This window comes from Lissotriton vulgaris, chromosome 11 (genome assembly GCF_964263255.1).
Source record: "Lissotriton vulgaris chromosome 11, aLisVul1.2, whole genome shotgun sequence".
NCBI lineage: Eukaryota > Metazoa > Chordata > Amphibia > Caudata > Salamandridae > Lissotriton > Lissotriton vulgaris.
This window is the reverse complement of record NC_141699.1, coordinates 586,793,069-586,813,451: the sequence shown is the minus strand read 5'-3', so window position 1 is coordinate 586,813,451 and position 20,383 is coordinate 586,793,069. Positions and strand designations below refer to the sequence as shown.

The 20,383-nt window shown below is 46.0% G+C and overlaps 1 protein-coding gene across 9 annotated transcripts in view; it reads right to left on the bottom strand.

Annotated features, from left to right (window-relative positions):
* XPO7 (exportin 7) overlaps nt 1-20,383 on the bottom strand; it is a 687,768-nt gene that overhangs the window by 197,337 nt on the left and 470,048 nt on the right. For all 9 annotated transcript variants that reach the window (XM_086943668.1, XM_086943671.1, XM_086943674.1 and 6 more), the window contains one exon: nt 2,501-2,609. In XM_086943668.1, the coding sequence (XP_086799794.1) occupies nt 2,501-2,609 (109 nt within the window). The remainder of the gene's footprint in view (nt 1-2,500; nt 2,610-20,383) is intronic.

The following is a 20,383-nucleotide window of genomic DNA, read 5'->3' as shown; positions in this document are numbered from 1 at the left end:
CCCCACCTCTGCCATCAGGGCGTTGCCATAATCCAAGCGACTCGTTACCATTGCGTAAACTAAGGTCCTGCGATGGGGGGTGGGTATAAACGGAAGTATTTTCCGAAGAAGTCGGAGACCATAGAAACCTGTACCGGTCGTAGTCGCAATATGGTCTTTCATAGACAGGGAACGGTCAATTTTTATTCCTAGGTTCTTTACGGATGGTTTTGGAGAGGGGGACCAGATGTCTGGGGCTTTTCCTATTAACATGATCTCCGTCTTCCCTGGATTCAATTGAAGGTAATTCACCGTCATCCAGTCTGAGATCAACTTCATACCATTGGCGAAGCATGTTTTTTCTAGCTCTGGGCATTTCCCGATAGTGAACATGAGCGGAGTATCATCTGCGTAGGAGATGATTTCAAAACCCAGCTGTTCCACAATCTGAGCCAGAGTGGCCATGTATATATTAAAGAGGGTAGGACTCAGACAGGAGCCCTGTGGGACCCCCTTCTCCAAGGGCATTTTGGCCGAAGAATAGGGACCTAAAGTGACCATTTGTGTTCTCTCTGACAGAAAATGTAGTAGCCATTTTGAGGCTGTTCCTTTGATACCGCAGTCAGATAGTCTCTCCACTAGCTTAGTGTGAGAGATAGTATCAAAAGCTGCGGAGAGATCTAAGAGAATCAGTATTGCGAAACCGCCCGAGTCAATGGCCTGTCTTAATGAGTCGGTAACTGCTAGGTCGGCGGGTTCTGTGCTAAAGCCTGGGCGAAAGCCTGAAGGTGAGGGATCCAGGATTTCGTTCTGTTCCAAATAGAAACTCAGTTGTTGGTTTATGATGTTTTCCAGCAGTTTCACCAAGAGAGGTAAAATGGAAATAGGCCGATAGTTACTGAGGGTTGCGGGGTCTGCTGTGGGTTTCTTAAGAATAGGACGGACCACTGCTTCTTTCCAGGTAGATGGAATTATGCCTGTGGATATGGAGCAGTTAAAAATGTCGCAAATTACTGGTGCGCAGCTCTTGGCTAGGTGAAGATCACTCAACTTTAATAGATACGTGACTCTCAAAATTCAAATGTGACAGACATAAGTTACGTGGTAGGCCTCCAATATCCACATTATAGCATGATGTCCGCCTGATATCACAAGCATACCAGATTCATAACAGCGACACTCACTCAACTCTAAAAAGAGGCAAGTGAATCCTAAAGTATAAGAACAGAATCATGTTGGCTGCTGCCGATTTAAAATGAAGCACAGAATTTCTGCACAGTTAAGAGGACAGAATATGTTTGTACCCAAGAAATATACTAAAGTAGGGAGCAGAAGATTAAAAAACACTTTGATTTGGAGGTTTTCTTTTGCAGCACCCACACCGCATAGCACAGAGTGGTCCCAGAAGAAGTGCCCTGGAGTTTTGTGAAGCCCACGAAGCTAACGGGATAAGTGCAAGAAGGTTACACTGCATCACATTGTGCAGTGGAGTGCTTCATGTGTGGGGTTTGTGATTGGAATATATTATGTAAAAATTTAAAAAAGTATGTGAATAACTAGGTTTTCTATGATTTGTTCCTTTACATGTACAGAACAGGTAAGTGGTAAAATTACCTTTTGTTAATCCCCACACATATATCTAGGCAAAGTTAAGTGGACAGTGTGACAAATGAGGCTCCTATGAAAGCCCACAAATATGTAAAGTACAAGGTTCAGGATAAAACAAATTGACTGTCTGTTTTTAATCTTATATACATCTGGCAAATATTGAAATAAAATATAACTGCATCTCAAGCCTGACAATTTTAAACAAGAGCGATTGAGTACCTTTCAATATACGTTTTTAATCTGTAGAATTACGGTCGCTTGATTACGTAAGACAAATGTATTCCTCAAATGGAGCCTCTAGGTCCATGTTTGTTGTGTGCAATATCCCATAAGAACCAGCATTAACAGGAAATACTGATCACCCCACTGAAAGGAGCAAGAAGTATGCAACCACCCTCAGTCCCCTAGTTCCCCATGCAAAGATCAACCTGATTAATAGATAACACATCCCACCTCCCCCCCTCCATCCCCCCAAATTGAAGAGGTCATCGAGAGTCCGCCATCAAAATAGATAATTAACAGGTTCTTGACCAAAGGTCCAGAGATAATGAATAGCTCATCTAAAATCCCATCTCAGGAGTTAAAAGAAACCAAGATCACCACCAAGACATGGTCTTATGAATGGTTCCCACTCCAATGAGGGAGAGAGAATTAACACTCCACCATCACCCATTCCCAGAAGCTTGAGAAAATGAACAAGGCCCTCATTATAGATGGCATCCAGCGATTGTAAGCATATAAAACAACAGATGTTCCTCCTTTTTCCTTATAGGCTCCTCCAAAAGGAGCAAGAGGTCTCCAAAATGTATATTACTAGACTTCCCTTTCTAATCACCCACAAGAACCAGACGTCCCAATCCCATTTTTATTGTGGTCTGCTGGTGCACACCACCCAAAACATAGAGAAAGATACCTAAATCCACCATGAGGAGACGCCCAAGCGCTGTGTAGAAGGTTGTACGACACCGCATGTCTGTCATATTTGACTGATTGTTGATGCCCAAAAAAGAAAAGTGCTCACTCTGTGAAAAGATAAGATTAGGATTAGCGCGTCGTCAACAAATAACCAGTCAAGTACAAGTGTGACTCATCTCATAGGAAGCTGAAATTCAAATAAATAAGATTTGTACCCATCATGTTATACATTACATACAGTGATACTTTAGTGAAGCAGGATTGTAGTCATTGAAGGCTAACCCTTGACCATCAGCGAGAATCACCGAGTACATTTATAATAATAATTAAAAAACATTTTCGTAATTTATGGACAACAATAGATTTTCTAGCATAAGCCTCACTGACAGCGCAAAAACAACCAGTCCAAGAGGAGAATTTTGGTGTTAGGACTAGAAACAAGCTTGTAATGTGCTCTAGTCCAAGTCAGGAATGGTCAACATGTAGGCAACTACACAGGATTTGTATGCAGGAGGCAAAAGGTAACTCATGTTTTATGACAATTCTCAATAAAATACTTAAAATTTTAGGCTTACGGTCTTTCATGAATAAGAGCGTGAAGTGAAGATTCCATAATAATAAAGACATATAACTGCAGAAAGATTAACTTTGCATAGAAAACAAACAAAAACGTTTGTGTGGCTATTGCTTCAAGTGACCCAATAGTGGAAAGCCGACGGCATGCTAGAGTAACAAATGGATGAGCAAGCACTCCAGAAAGGGTTTGGAAAGAATATAGGGATCATGTGAATGGGCTTTTCATTGAAGGGCTTAGAATATAAAAGGTAAGGGATTAGCATGGAATACAGTATTAGTAGTAGCAGTATAATCTTTGTTAATTTTTTTTTAATACCATATGGATCAGTTAAATTCAACATGGTACAATAAAAACTAGACAATTTACCAAAAATAAAGAGCACATCAGAAGATAAAATAAAAAAAATTGCATCAACAGTAAAAATCCTATATTCAGACCAATAAGACATATAAAAAATTGATCACCACATACAATAAACCTTAACAGACATACATAAAGTCCATAGGAAAGTTAAGAGCTCTATTAGTATACACAACAATACAATGTGAAAAGTGTAAATGTTAAAAAAACAAAAAAAAGTAGAAAAGACCTTACATGGAAAGCTTCAATAAGACAACTTGAAACAGCAAAATAGGTTTCTACTTCTTTTGACATATGCAGATGAATAAAAGCAGGTCTTGCTTGTCTGAAATTCAATTTAGGAGCGGATGTTGTTTACGTAATGGTTTAAATAAGCTAAAGAACCTAATAAAGTTCCTGGTGTTTTGCAACAAGATTGAATCGCAAGGACAGGGAGGCAGAACTTTAGCAAACTGTTGGGCCTAGAGGAAATTCAAAAGATTGGGTATCATATATAATCTAAAATGGGGTCAACATAAAATGATAAAGGAAGATAAGGTTAAAATGTGGTTATAGTTTCCTAGAATTTGGTTATCTCATTTTCATCTTTAAAATCTTCCCTAAGATTTAAGAAGGCTAATTTTGTTCACTCCATATCAGCTTTAGCTATACGATCAGACTGGGTAACAATTCTGCTTATCCCAAGTCCACAAAAATGTTTTGAATAAGTAAGGTTTATATTATAGCCCCATCTAATCTTAAAACATCCTTGATAATAAATCTTAATTTTAATAATCTTAAACAGTAGTGTAATCATTAGTCCTCTCAAAACGTGACTACGGCAACATAACCGAAATGTCATTGTGTACCCCTAAGAGCAACTGTAAATGCGGCTGCCAGACTCTTCACAGGAATTAAATGATTCAAGCGCATCTCATCTTCACTCGAGTCTCAATTGGCTTCCCACTGAAGGAATATGCATCTTCAAAAGAAGCTTGCATCACCCACAAAACCTTTCATACAAAGAACCCCAAATACCTAGAATCCAAACTATCGAGAGCAGAAAGAGGCCGGGCACTGAGAAGCTCCAACTCACTTCTCATACCTCCAACCATGCCTCCAAATGTAAAGAAAAAAATCACCCCAGGCGCGCTCTTTCTAAGGAAAGGAATTAGCAACATCCCCTCCTGTTCTTGCTTCAAATGGGACCTCAAATCTTTACCGCTTAACAACTACTTAAACTGGACCACAAACTGATCCATGTTTCCCAAAGATCCATCCTAAAGCGACACAATCCTCCAATGCGGGCACCTGACTTGTGCAGTGTATGTTCTCTTTACTATTGCCATTCCCTTAATGCTGTACTGTTATTTTCTATTTCTCTGACTGTTTGACTACCTTATTGATGTACTGTTCTATATTCTTTGGTTGACTATTGCGACCCACACGAACCCTCACATATAGTTCGAGTACATTTCTTCACATGACATATAATGCGCTCCGATACATTCAGGTCTAACTAGCGATATATAAAACTCCAAAATAAAATTTAAATAGAGTCAACATAATGGACCATAGTTTGGCACACATGACATGATCGATCGTAGAGCTAAGGTCTACAATGGCCAGGCGTATGGACTCCAAATTGACAAATGTGCATTTGCTGATAATAAGATTTAAGTTCAGACAATGCTTGATCGTGCCCAAGCCTGATCTGAACCCATTCTGTAGGTCAGAAGTGAAGCTACTGTCACTGGCCCAAATGGTTTGTCAGTCCACAAGAGTGCATCCGGATATCTTTACAAACTCTATCTGTGAAATTTGTCTACAGTTGCTGGCATCGTTTTTGTAGCTGTTTTTTTTTTGTAAATCTTTTTATTGAACAAAAGGAAATAAAAACAAAACATCAGGTGACAGCTTCCATTAGTTATTTGTAGCCGTTTTTAAATACTGAAATAATTGATTGTGAACAGGAAGGGAAGCTGATTTTAAGGTAATGGATATTAAGTGGGTAAAAGGCCAAGCTTTTGCTTGTATATATTCAGAGGGACTCCGACTGGTACCATTAATTTCTCCTTTAGTTTTTAGTGATAGCCACAAAAAGTTCCTCAAAAGATATCCCAGGGACTCATCAGTCGAAAAACAGGGTCAAAAAGGAAACATTTAATTAACAGCACACATTTTTTCAAAATAGAAAACCCAATCATGTGACGGTATGCTTGACCCAAGGGACAGGGAACTATTGCTCTGCCAAAAGGGGGAGTTCACTATCCTCCACAAAAGCCCACTATCTTTCAGCGAATATAGAGGCCAATTTTACATGACTCCAAGCTCCTACACTGATGGCTGTGTTTTTAGCTTTAATAGCCGTTTAAAAGACAATCAAACGCCAATCTGTAGGTAGATACTCCCAGAACAAGGTATTCTCTTTAAAGCAAGCATGAGATTGCAGTGTCCTAAGGTAAAAGTGATATCAAACCATTTGGGAAAGTTCTACAAAGAGACCTTAAAGAAAAGCAGTTAAAAACATCCTAATTAGTGGCACTAACAGAATAAAAAAAATTAAAGACTACATTAGGTGAGGCAATCATAAAAATCCTTGAGCAACAGGACATTAATTGTTCACAAAAATTTGTTGATTAATGTTATCCCAATGGAGCCTGCAACGTCGATCCTGGAGATTTTCCGGTCCTGAGATACAATATAACTGAAATTTTGTTACAAATGCCCTAATTAAGAGGCCAATAATGGATTATGGTTGGTAAAGTTACTTACAATACCTTGTAAATTGATAGTAACATTGAAAAGAGTAGGACAGATAAAAACGTAGACAACTGTACTTTTATCCCCTCCACCAGTATGAGTGGAAAGATAGGGCTGGATGAAAAACCAAGACCGTAGATAGATAAGGAAAATGCTACTTACCAGTATGCATCTGTTCTTGGAATGTAGAGCTGCAGAGTCGTACCCTTTTGCATTAGATCGCCACCTGGTGTTGGGCTCAGATGATTGCATGTTGTTGTCGTCTTGGAAGAAGTCTTTTGTAGTCACGAGATAGGTGACTTCTCCCTTGGACGATAGTGCGCATGGGCATCTGCTCCATCCTTAATTGTTTTTCGCCATGATGGGAAATGATGGAGTTAGAGAAGTAAAGCAAATAGATGTCCATGCGTATGCATCTAAATAAGATAATACTGGAACAGATACAGTTCCCTGGGAGGCGGGAGGGCGTGTACGACTCTGCAGCTCTACATGCCAAGAACAGATGCATACTGGTAAGTAGCATTTTCCGTTCGGGGCATATGAGCTGCAGATCGTACACTTTTACATCGATTGTGCAGCAGTGTCTCCCCTAGCGTTGGTCACCTGTATCTGTTGCAGTAGTTTGAAAGAAAGTTTTAAGGACAGCTTGGCCCACTGCAGCTTGCTGTTTGGCTTGCTTATCAACACAGTAGTGTTTTGTGAAAGTATGTATGGTAGACCATGTTGCTGCCTTGCATATGTTTTCTAGGGGAAAGTTCCCTAATAAAGCCAGAGGCTCCTAGTTTTTTTTTTTTAAAATGTGTTTATTGAGTATTCCCATACAAGTAGCATTACAGTCAATTATTCCCCCTCCTCCAAACAGAACACACACAGCGCATCAATTCAAGTCCGCAATTACCAGTACTTCCCCGCTGGAGACTACACAGCCGTTCAGCCAACAACCCGATTCAGGACAGGCGGCGGACAATTCCGGATCAAACGAAAATCTATTCAGAAAGAAACAATCTGCCTATGTCATTCCACCCCCCTCCCCCCACGTGAAGGACTTCCCTCCCCTAGTCAAACCATCCCACGGCCCCACTCCAAAAGTAATCACAGCAAACCGCACATGCTCCTAGTGCGGTGTCTGACTTAGATTCCAAGGACAACCCCTGTAGGTAACTCACGTAGGGAGAGGAGGAGATGGGACGATCTCATTGCGAGGTGCTGTCGGAGACCCCCCACCCCTCAGTTCCGAGTCCCTTGAGGCGACCAGTGATTCCACCAAGGCCCCGCAGCCCTCCTCTGGGGCTTCTGTTTTGGCTCTACAGCTGATATATGTCTGATACATCCCCAAAAAGATTTTGGGCAGCTCGTGGGGGGCAGCAGCTCACTATAGTGTTCCGACTGTGTGCAGCAGTATAGCATGTCGTGGGCCCAGCGCTTGGAAGTGGGTATCGGACCTCTCATCCAGCAAAGTGCGACCACCTGCCTAGCCATAAGCATCCCCATGTCTACTAACCAACGGATGACCACCGGCAATTTCCTAGTGTCCTAGCAATGCCAGCGCTGGGTCGGGGGCCAGTTCAACCTCCACTATCTTACTAATCTCAGCAAAGATGTCATCCCAGTATGCTCTCACACTCTGGCACTGCCAAGCGAGGTGGAGGAAATCCACCTGCGCCGCATGGCACCTTTCGCATTCCGCCGTGTCGCGGAGACCGTACCTATGCAGCCTTTCTGGGGTGTAATACACTCTGTTGAGAAATTTAAAGTGGATCAGTCTGTGTCTGCCATTTAAAGATATCCGCTTAGTGTTGACACAGCAATAGCGAAACATATCATCGTCTCTTGTAACCTGCAGGTCCCTTTGCCTGGCCAACCGAGCCGTCGTGAACTGTTGCTCTCTGTGAATCATCGCAAGTTTATATAGATTGGTCAATAATTTGCGGAGTGTCTCAGTCTTTATTACGTATGTGAGCTCAGGCACCTCCAGCGGTTCAGCCAGATCATCACCCAGCCGTCCCGTGAGGGCACTGCACACTCTGTGAAACTGAAAGCGCAGCAGTAAGGAGACAACCTCTCTGTTCTCCGTCACCTGATCCCAGGTCTTAACCTTCTCATCCTGGAATAGGTCCCCAGCGAGTTTGACGTTAAGCTTGTGCATGGCTTGACCACCCCCTTCTCCTCAATGGGGTATAAACACTGAGCCCATTCCATCGGCATGCTAGGCGAGTATAGTAGCGCCCCACCCCAGCGCTGCAGGAGGCTGTGCCAAGTATGATTTGTGGCTGCGATGGAGTCCAGGATCCCCGTCCTGCGGTCCGCTGGCCTGAAGACAGTCGCCGGGAGCGAGAGCGGATCAGCAAATACAATGTCCATGCGAACATTGGGAATACGTCTATCACCATGAATCCAAGTGTGCAAGTGGGCCGCTTGGGCGACCCTATAATAAAGCTCCAAGTCTGGGGCACCAAGCCCGTCCATGCTGTATGGCAGTGTCAGAAATGACCACTTCACTCCGGGTTGTTTGCTCGCCCATGCCAGTTTGATCATGAGTTGCGCCAGCCTCTGAAAGAAAATCTTAGGCAGCACCATCGGGATGGTGGCAAACAGGAACAGGAATCTTGGCAGCACTATCATTTTCATAATAGATATGCGACCAAGGAGCGAAAGCGGAAGTCTGCACCAGGCCTCCACGTCGTCCTCAAGTTTACTGAAGGTTACCCCATAGTTTTCACTGAACAGGATCTCAGAGTCAGTATGGAGCCGGATTCCCAGGTTCCTGATTGGGTCCGTGGTCCACTGCAGTGAGTACTCCATGTCAAATCTCCGGGTGTCCGGAGTAAGGGGGAAGGCCAGAGACTTTGCTCAATTCACTTTCAGACCAGAGAGAGAGCCGAAGCGCATCACCTCTCTTAGCATTGAAGATAAGTTATGTTCCGGGTCGCGGACATACAGCAAAGTATTATCGGCGTACATTGAGACTACAATCTTGTACATGGGGAAGCCTATTTCCTCATTGCTATGGTATTCTCACAACGCGCACGCCAATGGTTTTGTTACCAGGGCGTACAGCAGGGGGGCCAGCGGGCACCCCTGACGAGTCCCCCTGCAGATGGGGAAGGAGTCCGTGGCCAAGTTACCGAGTCGCAATCTGGCCCTAGGTTGAAAATATATAGACCCAACCATTTGAAGGAACGGCTGACCCACACCCATTCGCTGCAGAACCCGGCCCATAAAAGGCCACTCCACAGAGTCGAAGGCCTTTTCCATGTCAAGGAATACCGCGATTACCTTCCGATCTTGCTGTATGTGCTGCATGGTGCCAAGGACCGTGCGAATGTTGTACGTCAAGTTTCTGCTGGGGATAAAGCCTGCCTGCTCCGGTGCAACCAGCAGCGGTGCTAGGAGCGCTAGTCGGTTAGCCAATACCTTGGCGAATATTTTGGTGTCGACATTTATCAGAGAGAGGGGCCTGTACGAGCTACAGTCGTCATGCGCCTTACCAGGCTTTAGAATAGTCACCAAGAGCGCCTCTCTCATGGAATGCGGCATTCTGCCCTCTACGCAGATGTCAACAAACAGCGTCAATAGGTGTGGAAGTAGCTTGTCCTGAAACGCCTTGTAAAAACCCACCGTGAGGCCATCTGCCCTGGGGGCACTGCCCCAACGCATGCACGCGAGAGCTTCAGCAATTTCGGTCTTTTCCATTGGGAGCATCAGGAACTCCAGATGCGTGTTGGTAAGTGTGGGTAGCTCAATGTGATCCAAGTATTCAAGAATTTCCTCGTCAAGGTCTACGCCCTTGGAGGAATACAAGTCAGTGTATAAAGCACTGAAAGTCTGGGCAATCTCCAGCTCGTCTGTAAGGACAACATCCTCCCTGGTTCTTATCTCCGTCACCTGTTGTCTCCCCCTCAATACCCTCGCAAGGACCCAGCCAGGCCTCTCTCCCTCTCTGTATGCTCGCGCCGTCGCGTACTTTCCCATATGTTTGACTTCCCTATCCGCTTCCTCGTGGTATTCTGTAAGGAGTAACTTAAGCTCTTCGTCTACTGCAGCCTCTGCGTGTCTTTGTCGTTGCTGCTCTAACTGTGCCAACCGTCGCTCCAAGTCCGTCAGCCGCTGCCTAATGGACCAGAGGACCCCCGAATGCTTGGTCATCGCTATGCCCCGTATGTAAACCTTGAAGGCCTCCCACACCACCTGGAAGTAATAAACAGAGCCAATGTTGGCCTCGAAGTAAGACATCTATCGCTTCCGCCAACTCACCCCTAAACAGCGGGTCTAGAAGGGAGTAGGGCGGGAATCGCCACGTAAACGGAGGGATGTGTTTCTTGGGGGTATCAAGCACCAGTAGTGCTGGCGAGTGGTCCGACAGCGTGCGTGGAAGGACCTTACAGTCCTGAATCTGACCCAACATGGAGGAGGACGCAAACCAGTAATCTATTCTAGTATGGGTGTCGTAATAGGCAGAATAACGGGTGTACCCTCCCTGCTCTGCATGTCTAAACCTCCACACATCCTCCAGATCCAAGCTAGTGAGCACACCTTGCAGGGCTATCGCAGCGGCGGCCGGCCTGCGTGTGGGGCCGGAAGATCTGTCAAGGGCCGGGTCCAGAATTAAGTTGAAATCTCCACCCCACAGGAAGCGTGCAGCAGTGTACTCACGAACTATTGTTGACAATGACTGGTAAAAATCTGGGGAATCAAAGTTAGGACCATAAACATTAACTATCCTTAAATCCATCCCCAGGCCTGTGCATCGTGATATAACAAAACGGCCCTCCTCGTCTGCCCTCAAGAGCGCCTGCGCGAGTTTCGACCTCTGGTTTACCCAGGTTAGCACGCCTCTGGCATGATATGTGAAGCCCGACACAGTGATGTTGCCCTCCAGACCCTTACTCTGTAGCATTCTGCTCGTTAATGGTAGGTGGGTCTCCTGAAGGAGTGCTAAGTCAACGTGCTGACGCTGTAGGTAGCTCAGTACTTTCCTCACCTTCCGGTAGTCATTGAGCCCCCGTACTTTCCACGTGAGCGCCCTAATCAAGGCGGTGGATCGAGCCGTTCCTGATTCAGCCATACTCGCCATTGCATTCTATCCTGAACTTTCTGAGACTTTGGACACAGTGTGTGTTTGCGTTGAATTGTGTGCACAAAAAACAGACCATTCACTCCCCTCCCCCCTCCTCCAGCTCAGTAGCTCCTCCACCCCCCACCCACAGCAGACCGCCCCCAACTTGGCCATGCAGAACATCCTGCTACCCGCCCTCCCCATCCCAAGTCCCAAACATCACAACCTCTTGGAGGCCGTAAGGGTGCCAAGGTTACCATGCAACTCGTGTATTGTGTGGGTGCACTGTGTACTAGTCCAACCACTCCAGCCCCGCGTTGTGTCGTATATCATGCATCAGCAAAAGTGTAAGACTTTTAGGCCTTTGTGCGATCAAGGCTGCGCTGGCCCATCCCCTTCACTTATATATATACCTCCCTCCACTGCTACGTAGCTGAGAGCAGCGATACGCAGGACTTCTGTTGGTGCCCCTCAAACATTAGATCATAGCAACCCTCCTTGTGCTTGCTGTGGGAGCGTCACAATCTCAGTCTCAACAATATGCACTTGGGGCCTCCAGAACCCCCACCACTCCCCAGTAGACAATATTCGGGGTAAAGCCCAACATAAAGAATGTCTCCAAGGTCGGGTCTCCCCACTTACAGTGTCTCGTGGCACCAGTCTACTCGAGGGGCACCGAAAAAGGAAATACTTCACTCCTGCTCATCCAGCTGACTGCTTCCATTCTCGCCATCCGACGGCCTGGTCTCTTCCTTGCGGTGTTCCCTCGTCCAACCCTTCAGCGCCTGCTGTAGGGCCCGTGGATCTGTGACGAGGTGGGAGTGTCCCTGCCGATTTACCCATAGTCTTGCAGGATATACCACGGTGTAATCCAGACCCAGCTCTCTGAGCTGTCGTTTAAACGGGGCAAAGTGCTTGCAGGCTTCCTGCACTCTGGCAGTGAAGTCCGGGTAGAGCGAAATCTCGGATCCCTCGTATTGTAGTGATTTTCGCAACGCTGCATCCCTGTCCTATAGTTGAGCAGCTTGGCAATGATGGGGCGCGGCGGCGCTCCAGGGCGTGGGCGAGGGCCCAGCGAGCGGTGCGCCCGCTCCACTACAAACATTGACGAGAAGAATTTTTCAACAAACTTCTCCATGTTGCCCGTCTGGGTCGTTTCTGGAAGGCCCATGATACGCAGGTTACAGCGACGCGAGCAGGCCTCCAAATCCTCTGTTTTCTCTTGTAGCGCCAACATCAGCTTCTCAAGCTTCTCAATCTTTTTATGGTCAGTGTCCAGCTCCGTCTGCGCCTCTTCCACCTCTGTTAGTCGTCTCTCGGACATATCGAGCCTTTCAGCGTGTTTGTCGATACGCTCCGCCATCCTGTCCATTCTATAGGTGAGGGCGTTAATCTTCGACCCCAGGGTTGTCATACTGTTCTGGAGACCTTTCTCCATAGCCAGCAGCATGCTTTTTAGGTCTAGGCCCGCTGCAGAGTCCTCCACAGCTTGTGTACTCACTCTGGCCTCACCCGGGGCCTCCTGCGACTTCGAGCGCCTTTGATCAAAGGACAGCTTGCTTTGCGTCTTATCGCCTCTGCCCATATTGCCTGGCGTAGCGATGCGCTGCAGCAGCTGGGAGGTGCCACAGATGATTCACTCCCCGAGTCAAGTCCGCGCTGAACAAGAAGGGCCACCGCGCTGTACTCTTGATCTGCTGCTCCCCAGCTCAACATCCGCCTCTAGGGAGGGACCGCTCTTATAACCCGTGAGCCCCACTTGGTTTAGGCGCCTCCAGGTCCCCAAGGCGTCGCCCCACCCACAGCTCTCCTAGCGTAGGCCAGTAGGCCTGGAATGGCACCACAGCGCTCCACTGCACGCTTCTCCCCCGCCCTGTAGTTGGCTGCCAGGAGGAGCATACGCAGTAGTGCCAACGATATCGCCGCCTCCGGAGGGAAGGAGGGAGAAAGGGCTCAGGTTCTTGGCCAGGTAATCAAGGGGTCGCCATGCACTGAGGGCAGCACAATGTCATTCAGTCCGTATGTTCAAGATGGGGCAAAGTGCGACAGCACACATCCACTCACGAGCTGGGGCTGAGGGCACTAGACAGTCCTACCAAGCCGGGGACTCTCGCCGTAGGCCCGGCGCCGGCTCTCCTGCAGTCTTCCTCGTGAATCCACTGCGGCCTACCCAGGCCCGATGGAGCTCCGCCTGCTCCACGTCCAAAGCCTCCCGGGTGGCAGGCCTGAAGCACCAGGAGCCGGAATGCGGTACAGTCTCCAATGGCGGACCACTCACCACTCCACCCCGTGTGGATAAGTGAGGGAGCGGGGGGGGGGGGACGTGGGGGCGCCGGAGGGCTTCTCACCTCGTCGGTCGGGTCCGGGCGCCCAAGAGCAAGCTCCGCACCAGACTCTCCCGGTCCCGCGCCCAGACCGCCCCTGTAGTCCGTTCACGCGCCGGCCGCACGTACTACAACATAGCTCGGGTGGGCGCCGCACTTTAGGTCGCGGCTGCAGGGCCTTCCTCGCCTCAACACCGCCGTGACGAAGATCAGCCGTTCCCCAGCTCCAATTATCCACCGCTTGGCCGCCGGTCTCGAGGGACGCCTAGGACACCGCAAATAGAATGACTGATGCAGGATAATTAAAGGATGTTGTCGACCACAACACGGAGCACTAGGCTCAAGCGGCCATCTTAGTCGCCGGCAAGCTACGCCTCCTAGAGGCTCCTAGTTTGCGTGTGGAATGCGCTCTAGGAGGAACTGTTAATGTACGTTTTGCTTTTTGGTAGCATATTTGTATACATTTTACAATCCACCTTGTAATTCCCCCTTTAGAGATGGGGTTGCCCTTATGAGGTGGAGAGAAAGATACAAACAATTGTTTTGTCTTGGGAAAAGATTTAGTTCTATCTATATAGTAGAGAAGAGCTCTTTTACCATCAAGGGTGCGTAAAGCTCTTTCAGCTACAGAGTCAGGGTTTTGAAAAAACACAGGTAACTCTACAGATTGGTTTAAATAGAAAGGAGTAATGACCTTTGGTAGGAATTTAGGATTAGTCCTTAGAACCACTTTATTATTATATAGTTGTAAAAATGGTTCTTGTATTGTAAAATCTTGTATCCCACTTACTCTTCTAAGAGAGGTAATGGCAATAAGAAAAGCTGTTTTCCATGTGAGAAATTGCAGTTCACATTAGTGTAGAGGCTCAAAAGGTGGTCCCGTGAATCTTGTAAGAACAATGTTTAGGTTCCACACTGGTGAAGGTGGTAACCTAGGAGGAATTATTCTTTTTAATCCTTCCATAAATGCTTTAATAGCAGGTACTCTAAAAAGAGACAGATGTTGTCTGCTCTGTAAATATGCTGCAATTGCTGCAAGGTGGAGGCTTATGGATGAATATGCCGAATTACATCTTTGTAAATGTAAAAGGTAGCATATGATATTCTGGATGGAAGCATCCAGGGGATCAATTTGATTATTGTTGCAATAAATGGCAAATCTCTTCCATTTAGCAGCATAACAAGCTCTGGTAGTAGGTCTTCTGGCCTCTTTAATAATATTCTTACAGTCTGGAGGTAGGTTAAGATAACCCATCTCCAAGATTTTAGGAGCCAGATCACCAGATTCAGTTGATTTGGGTCTGGGTGTCTGATTTCTCCATGGGTCTGTGTTAGCAGGGATGGTGTTAGGCGTAACTTTTGATGTGGAACTAGAGAGAGCTCTAGCAGCGTGGTGAACCATGGTTATCGTGCCCATGTGGGAGCCACCAGGATTAATTTGAGAGACTGTTGCCTGAGCTTGCGTACTACTAATAGTATTAGTGGTAGTGGTGGAAAAGCGTTCGCAAATTTGCCCGACCAATTCATCCATATCGCATTGCCCTTGGACAGCTGGTGTGGGAACCTGGCGGCGAAGGTTGGGCATTTTGCGTTTTCGTGTGTGGCAAACAGATCTATGTCTGGGTGACCCCACTTGTGAAAGAATGGTTGAAGAACTTGCTGATGTAGTTCCCATTCGTGAATTTGTTGTGTCTGCCGACTCCACAGATCTGCTATCTGATTGTGAACTCCTGGAAGGTGTTCTGCTAACAGATATATGTTTTGTGGAATGGCCCATCTCCAGATGTTCTGTGCGAGCTGGGACAGTTGTAGAGAGTGTGTCCCCCCCGTTTTTGTATTTAATACATAGCTGTCATGTTGTCCGTCCAGATTAAGACAGCTTTGCCTTGTACTTGGAAAGTTTTGAGTGCTAAGAATATTGCTAGCAGCTCTAGGTGGTTGATATGGAGCAGTCTTTGTTGAGTGTTCCATTGCCCTTGAGTTGTATATTGTAATAGATGGGCTCCCCATCCTGAGAGATGAGTCTGCTGTTAGTACTATTGCAGAGAGCGATGTGTGCGGCTGTCTATCAACACCAGGTCTGTTAGTTGCCCTTGAGCCTGATTCCATTGTTGTGCTAGACATTCCTGTAATGGACGCATCTGCAGTATTGCATATGACACTATGAAGATGCAAGATGCAATCATGCCTATTAGTCTCATGAACATTCTGGCCTGCAGAGACTGTTGTTGTTGGAAGACTGTGAATAAGGCTTGAATGCTCTGTATCCTTGCTGGACTGCGATACACTAGAGCTGTAATCGTGTTTATTGTAGCCTCTAGATACTGATGTATGTGAGAGGCCTGCATGTGCGACTTGGTGTAGTTGATTGTGAACCCCAAGTTGTGCAATGTTTGAATTGTCCGATGTGTGTGTTGAACACACTGGTTGTATGACTTGGCTTTTATGAGGCAATCGTCCAGGTAAGGAAAGACATGTATTTGTTGTCTCCTGAGATGTACTGCTACTACTGCTAGGCACTTTGTGAATACTCTTGGTGCTGTAGTAACCCCGAATGGAAGGACTTTGAACTGATAATGTTGTCCTTCCAGTACAAACCTTAGATACTTCCTGTGGGCAGGATGCAAAGGAATGTGAAAGTAGGCGTCCTTTAGGTCTAGTGTTGTAAGGAAATCGCCTTGTTGCAGCAGTGGGAGCACTTGTTGCAAAGTGATCATATGGAAATGATCTGATAGAATTTAGTAATTGAGGGTCCTGAGGTCTAGAATTGGCCGTAGGGTCCCGTCCTTTTTGGGTATTACAATGTACAGCGAATAAACCCCTGTTCCTTGGTGTTGTAAAGGAACTATTTCTATTGCGTCCTTTTGAAGAAGTGACAGGACTTTTTGTTTGAGCAGAGTAAGGTGTTCTGCAGACATTGGACGCTGTTTGGGTGGTATGTGTGGAGGGGTTGCTGTAAGTTCCAGGCAGTAGCCATGCTGGATAATTTGTCTTACCTACTTGTCTGTTGTGATTGAATTCCAGACAGGTAGGAACTGTGTTAATCTGCCCCCTACAGGAGTGGAATGCTGTTGGGGGAGCAGAGGAAAGTCACTGTTTTGTGGTGGAAGAGGTTCTATTATTGTTGTTACCATGACCTCTTCCCTTGTTGTTGTTTCCTCTATATCCTCCTCTAAAATAGCCTTTGTTTGAGGATGTTTGTGTGTTTGACTTGAAGGATGTTGTGTTGTCTGCTCCTGTTTGTTTGGAGCCTCCCCTATAAAAGGAGCGACAAAAGGAACTTTTAGTTTATGTAGACTGTAAAGCTCCCATAGATTTGGCAGTGACTGTATCCTTCTTCATTTTCTCGTGTTGTGTCTACTTCTGGACCCAACAGTTGGTTTTGATTAAATGGTTGATTTAAAATGGTAGTTTGTACTTCCTGTTTAAATCCTGAAATGCGTAGCCACGCATGTCTTCTAAGTAGGACACTAGTATTTACAGCTCTTGACGCAATGTCTGCTACATCAAGTGCACACTTTATTGATGCATTTGAAATTAGCCTGCCTTCTTGTATAAGGTCGTTTGCTTGCGCCCTAACTGATCATAGGGAGCCCTGTCATATCTTGAAAGGAGGGCTTGTGCGTTGGCTATACGCCATATATTAGTAGCCTGCGCAGCTATTCTTTTGCCTGAGGCATCAATTACTTTAGATTCTTTGTCCGGTGGGGGCCCCTCACCTGACGTCTGCGAATTTTCTCTTTTTCTAGCATTTGATGCTACTAGTGAATCTAATGGTAGTTGTCCTTTAATGTAGGCTGGATCTGCTGGTGCAGGCCTACATTTTTTCTCAATTCTAGGATTTAATATCCTCGTACGGACTGGATCTTTAAATATCTCTGGTGCGTGTTTGATGACCCCTTTAAACAGATCTCTGTGTTTGCTCAAATGTGTCTAACAGAAAATCTTCCTCTGCTTCATCAGAATGCAGTGACCCCATGGTACATTGCAGCTCTGTTCAACAGGTGCCCAAAACTAATGTTATCTTCTGGGGGAGAAGGTTTTGATGTGTATAACTCTGGGTCAGGAATATCTGGTGCATCCTGTGGGTCCCAGTCTGTATCATCTGTAGGGTATGGGAAAGGCTCATCTGGGTCTATCCCTCTACCTAAACTATACTCATCATCATTTTGAGGTGAGTGTTGAGACAGAAAAGGAGAATTTGGAGGAGAAATATGTGGTGAATTATTAAGAGGAACAGGAGATAAAGGAGGAGGAAGTATAGGAGAAGAAGGGTGCATAGGAGATGTGGTAGAGACCTTCTTCTTGGCAGGTACTACAGGTGTAGGTGTTGTATCTGCCTTCCTCTTCTTGTGTGGTGTAGTGGATACAGCACCTGTCTTTGGGTCAATGTAGATCTTCTTTTGCAGAGAATCAGGATGGAAAAGTTATTTTTGTTGTGGAACCTTTGTCGGCGCCGATTTCTTCGGGTCCGAACAAGGTTGTTGTTTGTCTTTCGCCTTAGGAGGTGTTACAGTGGTGTAGTTTTCGGCACCGACTGTGTTGTTTTTGGTGTCCTAGATATTGGTCCGCAGAACCGGGATGATGGGTGGGGCGGTAAGGAATCTAACACTTACTACTGTTTCTTACAGATATATCGTTACCGAAGGTAAGTAACTTGTGCATCTGAAAGAAACAGGTTAGTGTTAGATTCCTTACCTTAGAAAAGATACCCCAGCAATACCAGCCCCGGTGGTGGGTCTGCGGACCAAGATCCCACAATAATAATAATAATAATAATAATAATCTTTATTTGGATAAAAAAGATATATCCTTAAAAGAGCACAACCATAATTCAAACGACAGCACACATTGTTATGAAAAAAGCAACCAATAAAACAACAGTGATTAAAAAAGAATCTTCCAATTAGCGTTGGACGGGTTCTTGTTGCATGTGGGATGCCGACAATTAGCAGTGTTGGGCTTATAAAAACAATCGGGGTTCTGCAAATAGGTACAGGTTGTGACAAAATAAAATCAGATATAACTCAACAGCAACACATCAGTAGCAGCAGAGTGTAGTAAAGTGCAGTCCAAAAGCGGGTTTAGCAGCCAGGAAAGAAAGTGCAATATAATTTAAACTCTTGCTTAAATAGAAGAAGCATGTATAAGAAAACGGTATGCAGAGTGTATGTAGGTTGTGAGGCCTATATTTAGAGCTGTGTTTTCAGGATTTAATGCTGGAATGATTGCCTACAAGACCGAATACCCAACCTGTTCCACTCCGTTTTCAATTTGCGTCTGCGCTGTGGCATGAAGGCGGGGCAGAGGCAGACCACGCGCTCCAAGGTTTCAGCCGTCTTGCCGCACCCTCTACACAGTAAGACTTCCAACATACGACGCCAAGAGGGCAGGTCTTTTAAAAATTACCAGTCTCCCAGTCTAATAGCCATAAAGCTAAGTTTTAAATAGAGGGAGTAAGTGCAGGACAGGTAGATAGCAGGAGCTAACCACCCATAAGACTTCATTACTGCCCATGCATGTCTGCGTTTGACAAAATGGGCTTTGTCAGTGATAAGAGAGCTCATTCTGACATCTCTTAATGCTGGTTTTAAATGCTGCTGTGCTAGGGTTGAGGGCTCATAGGTCGCCCGCTGACATTTCGCGAATGGAATCCTTGTAGAGGCGACCATACGAGCCTCCTGAGTTTTTCTCGGAAATGTCTAGCCAAACCAGTGACTCTAGTGAGCCTATATGTGCTTGCCTAAGTTTATGGCAGAGGTTTAAATACGAGCCGATGTTAGAAACTTCATAGTTTAGTAAGGCCAGTTCTAGTCTGCTCTGGGCAGCGGATGCATTTTTTGGCAAATGGAGGACTTTTTTATAAATTTTAGTCACATGTTGGTTTAGGTTGATGTTTAAGTTACCCCATAAAATCTCAATGCCATATGACCGGGATGGCCCAATTTTTGCTCTCATGACCTCCAATAAGGGTGATAAACTTGGGCCAGCCAGATTTTTTGAGAGCTTGAAGAGGGTCGCCTGTAGGATCATGGCTTTTACTGATATTTCGCTGCCCTGTTTGACAAAGTTACCCCTAGAGTCAAAGTTAACCCCTAAGTACTTGTAGGTGCTGCCTATCGCAAGGCTTGCGTTGTTGTACAACCAGCCAGTGTTGACTTTACGTTTTCTTCCAAAAATGACCACTTGGGTTTTCTTTAGGTTAACCTCGAATTTGTTCACGGTGGTGTAGTTATATAATTTATCTAAAAGCCTTTGCAACCCCACCTGTATGAGGCTAAAGAGGACCAGATCATCGGCATACAAGAGATTACTTATTGACGAACCACACATCTTGGGTGGGTGACTATTTATTTCATTTAGGGCAGCCGACAGCTCTGCTATGAACAGATTAAAAAGAAGAGGGGCCAGCACACATCCCTGTTTAACACCTCTAGTTGTCATGATTTTCAGAGAGAGATGTGTGCCGGACCCCAGCCTCACTTGAACCCATGTGCCCGAGTGTAATTTAATGATCACACCAGAAAGTCCTGGAGAACGGAACGGCCGAAAAAGCCATCTCTCCGGACTAGGCTGTCCACTCAGTGGTGTCTAGCAAACGTGTGCAGCGAGGCTCGCGTAGCTGCCTGACAGATGTCCTGCACGGGGACTCCCCGACCCAGGGCAGTAGTAGCCGCCGTGGCCCAAGTGGAATGGGCCTTCAGCTCAACAGGGGGCTCCATTCTAGCCAAAGAATAACAGATCTTGATGCACAACACGACCCACCGAGAGATGGTTCGTTTGTGCACCGCCCGACCCTTCTTCGCACCCACGTAACCAACA